The 3,471-nt window shown below is 37.8% G+C and overlaps 1 protein-coding gene across 1 annotated transcript; it reads right to left on the minus strand.

The window, feature by feature from the left end:
• Positions 1-555: 555 nt before the first annotated feature.
• Positions 556-1,794, minus strand: LOC119078918 (BTB/POZ domain-containing protein 6-B-like). Its single transcript, XM_037186653.1, has one exon. It carries the CDS (start codon positions 1,768-1,770, stop codon positions 763-765), a length of 1,008 nt encoding a protein of 335 aa, XP_037042548.1. The 5' UTR covers positions 1,771-1,794; the 3' UTR covers positions 556-762.
• Positions 1,795-3,471: the final 1,677 nt, after the last annotated feature.

The raw sequence follows: 3,471 nt of genomic DNA on the forward strand, positions 1-3,471 counted from the left end.
GCCCAATTGAAAAACTGATTACTGTTTCGGAGTACTGAGGTCATGTGCTATACGATGGCATTTTAATTGACTGAAATTCGTCGAGTAAAAGATTAATTATTTTTCTGTTGACATTGGCGTTGTAACAGCGACATCTTTCAGTGAAATAGTGAATCGGACTCTATCGGTAGAAGATCAAAGAGAATTGATCCCGTAATCCCTCTCCAGTCACTGTTTGTTTCTGTATGTGGAAGTTCAAGTACTCTACTCCAGTTGAAGAAAGTGCAAGGAGAATTTGTTTTAAGAATTGAAGAATTGAACATACATCCGAGGAGGAAACCACTTCTTGAAATGCTGACAATGCGACCAGAAAATATCGAAGGAAAATATATCAGAAAACAAAACTCATTGTCCTGCGCTCCATATAAAACCAATAAATCCTCTAATTCTGAACCATCAAGGGAAAAGTAAACAATTTTCAACATTTACGTTCTCGTTTATTCAATATAAATTAGAAAAGCAAATTCGAAAATGCTTTGGAAATTTCAAATTCGATTAAAATACATTGTACTGAGAAATGCGAAATACTCATCGAAGTTCAATTCAAGGTCCTCAAATTCGATATTCCGAGTATTTATGTATCGACTCTGGAAAATATCAGCCATAGAACTGATTAATTCAATTTTGTATGACCGCTTCGGATGTATCAGGATAGGTTTTGGAAAATTTACAAAGGCAAAATCTTCACTGCTAACGTGAAAAGTTGCCTTAAGGAGCAACTTCTCATTTTGTTCGATTTTCTGAGACAGTTGTAAGAGTGACCATTTCTTTTTTCCGATTATTTCTGCTATGAACAGTTCCCAATCGATCGAGGCAACACTCGAAAATCCGTTTTTCATCCCAAAAGAATGTGGCGTAGCAAACCGGACTGGCAGTGAAAGAATCCGGTTTATATTCCTTGCATGCAATCAATTGCAGAATCTCTGACATTTCTAGACCCGTGAAAAGTCCGACGCACTTCGCGTTGCGTGAAGCGAAATGCTCTAACTGCATTCGATTGAAATGAATCGAATACAAAACCGATTCACCTAGTTTCGCACGTAAATTTTTGCTTTCGCTAGGATCCATTCCATTCATTTCACACGATCTTTTAGCCCATGCAATACATGCGTCGAAAACGCATATTTCTTCGCACATCAACGAATCCATTCGTACGATGAGCTGAAACAACGACCCCTTGCAATTCAGAAAATCGTTACTCTTCAAAACGGCCTCTGCGTTGGCGGATATTTTTCGTTTGCAAAAATGCTTCAAATCATCCAAATCAAATTGAACTGCCAACTCATACGCGGAACAGACGTCTTCATTAGTCATTACATCCTTGAGGAAATCAGAGCACTGCACCATGCATCGTTCGATGCCATACTTTCGGACCAGGTTCATCACATCAGCGATATTATTGACGCTCAAGCTGATTTCGTCAAGGTAGAAGAATTGCAAGAACTCTCTGAATGCCGATGAGCTTACATCTGATATTTTCACTTCATCGCCTTCGGCCATCGATCCGTAGAACATTGTCTCGAAAACTTTGCTGCCAGTGGACAAAATCACTTTGTTAGCTGGAATTCGTTCTATGTCACTGATGCCATCTGTTTCGAATAGAAAATGCACATCAGCAGTCTTCTCATTCAGGTACAATTTGCGATTGATCGAAACAACGAGTTTTATGTTCGGTGATGACAAATCTTCGCCGATGTGCATCTCGGTCGCGCCATTGGCGTCGAGTTTCATTGAGGTTGTTCTTCTTCAGACATCTTTTTATTGATCTACAACAAACAGAACAAGAGCCAATGTTATAGCTGAGTGTAAAATGCCAATTAGCATTCAGAGAATTTGTTTCTTTATAAAATGGGTTCTGGATCTTACTTTTTGGAGCTTCTTTTGAATCGAACGATAATGTGGTTGAATAATTGCACAAAAACAAAGTTTTACGATTAAACAAATTAATTTCTGTTTCTCCTTCAAATTAGTCCAGATACAAAGAACTCTATCAGATGACTAACACCAATCTAACACCTACTTTGTAACGAAAGATCGACAATGGAGTTTATTGTTATCCAGAGAAAAGTTAAGTTGGTGCACATCAAGTAGCGTGAATGACATGACAGTTGGCACCTATGAAAGAGAATTCGTATGAAATTCTCTCGCATTCTCTCCCATTTATGCGAGCTGTTAGTTACATGTTTATGTTTCTTTCTCGCCGCATGTGTACCAACTTAACATTTCTCTGTTGTTATCGTTGTGGTTATCGAACACAAAGTTCTGAAACATACTCTTTGGCTGTATTATGGTGATCGTCAGTAATACGCGCTTTTAGAACTAGGCCCCACCTCTTGGGTGGGTCAGGTCCCTTGACTGACTTTTTTTTTCTTTCTATAATTCCAGTCTTAGTTTTCCAGCCATTTTTAAATAAGGTGGTGTTTTTGAGATAACAAAACTAAAGTCATATGAAAAGGTGATGTCTCTTTTATTTAGAAAACAGCAGATTCACATGCTTCATTTTACTCATATTTATTTAATTTCCTGAAGAAACAAAAAGAGCTATGAGTTGTAGGTCCAGCGAGCGATGTCTTACTCCTAATATGAGTCTCCTATATAGTCTACTAAAAGCGCTGAACAGGTGGCGCATTTCTTGCCTGTGAAAAAAACTCATGTGAATTACGGCCCTCGCTTCGCTCTGGCAAAGTTCACACTCGTGCAAACACTTTAGGAACGAAAAAAAAATTGTCGTATATCGCAGATTACCAGTCCAATAAAGTCCAATGTTCGAATTTAACCTCAGGAATTACGATACTGGTCGAAAACACTTCATATTTTCAAATCTGCAATTTTTGAAGCCTCTGAGAATTACTCGAGTTATCGTGTTATCAAGCAAGCAAGATTGTTTTAGACTTCTAGATTGTTCGACCAGAAATCCAGATTCACTTTCTCGTCGAATAAGAAATTTTTCTGGAAATCCGTTGCAAAAATGAGTAACAAGTTGTGTTTACAATTCCAATTACTCCAACCTCACTACTCCAATATTAACCATCTACAAAAATTACTTAAGTTATCACGATAACAAGGAAAAGCGTCTGAGTATAATTTCTCCCATATCTTGTAAAAACGATCACAAAATTATAGTTTTACTCTTTACTCTTTTACTCCATTACGAGTCGTTTATATTGTCTTCTAAAAAGCACTCTGAATGGAAGGTCCAGCGAGATACGTTTAACTCCTAATATGAGTCTACTAAAAGCGCCGAAAAGGCGGCGTATTTCTTGCCTACCTCTCGAAAAAATAAAACTCGTGTGCATTACGGCCCTCGCTTCGCTCTGGCCGCAAAGTTCACACTCGTTCAAACATTTTAGGAACGAAAAAATTCTTTTAAGAATACGATTTCACCCAAAAATTGTCGTATATCCCAGATTACTAGTCCAATTAAATTGCAAT

This window comes from Bradysia coprophila, unplaced genomic scaffold, assembly GCF_014529535.1.
Source record: "Bradysia coprophila strain Holo2 unplaced genomic scaffold, BU_Bcop_v1 contig_297, whole genome shotgun sequence".
In the NCBI taxonomy this organism is placed as follows: domain Eukaryota; kingdom Metazoa; phylum Arthropoda; class Insecta; order Diptera; family Sciaridae; genus Bradysia; species Bradysia coprophila.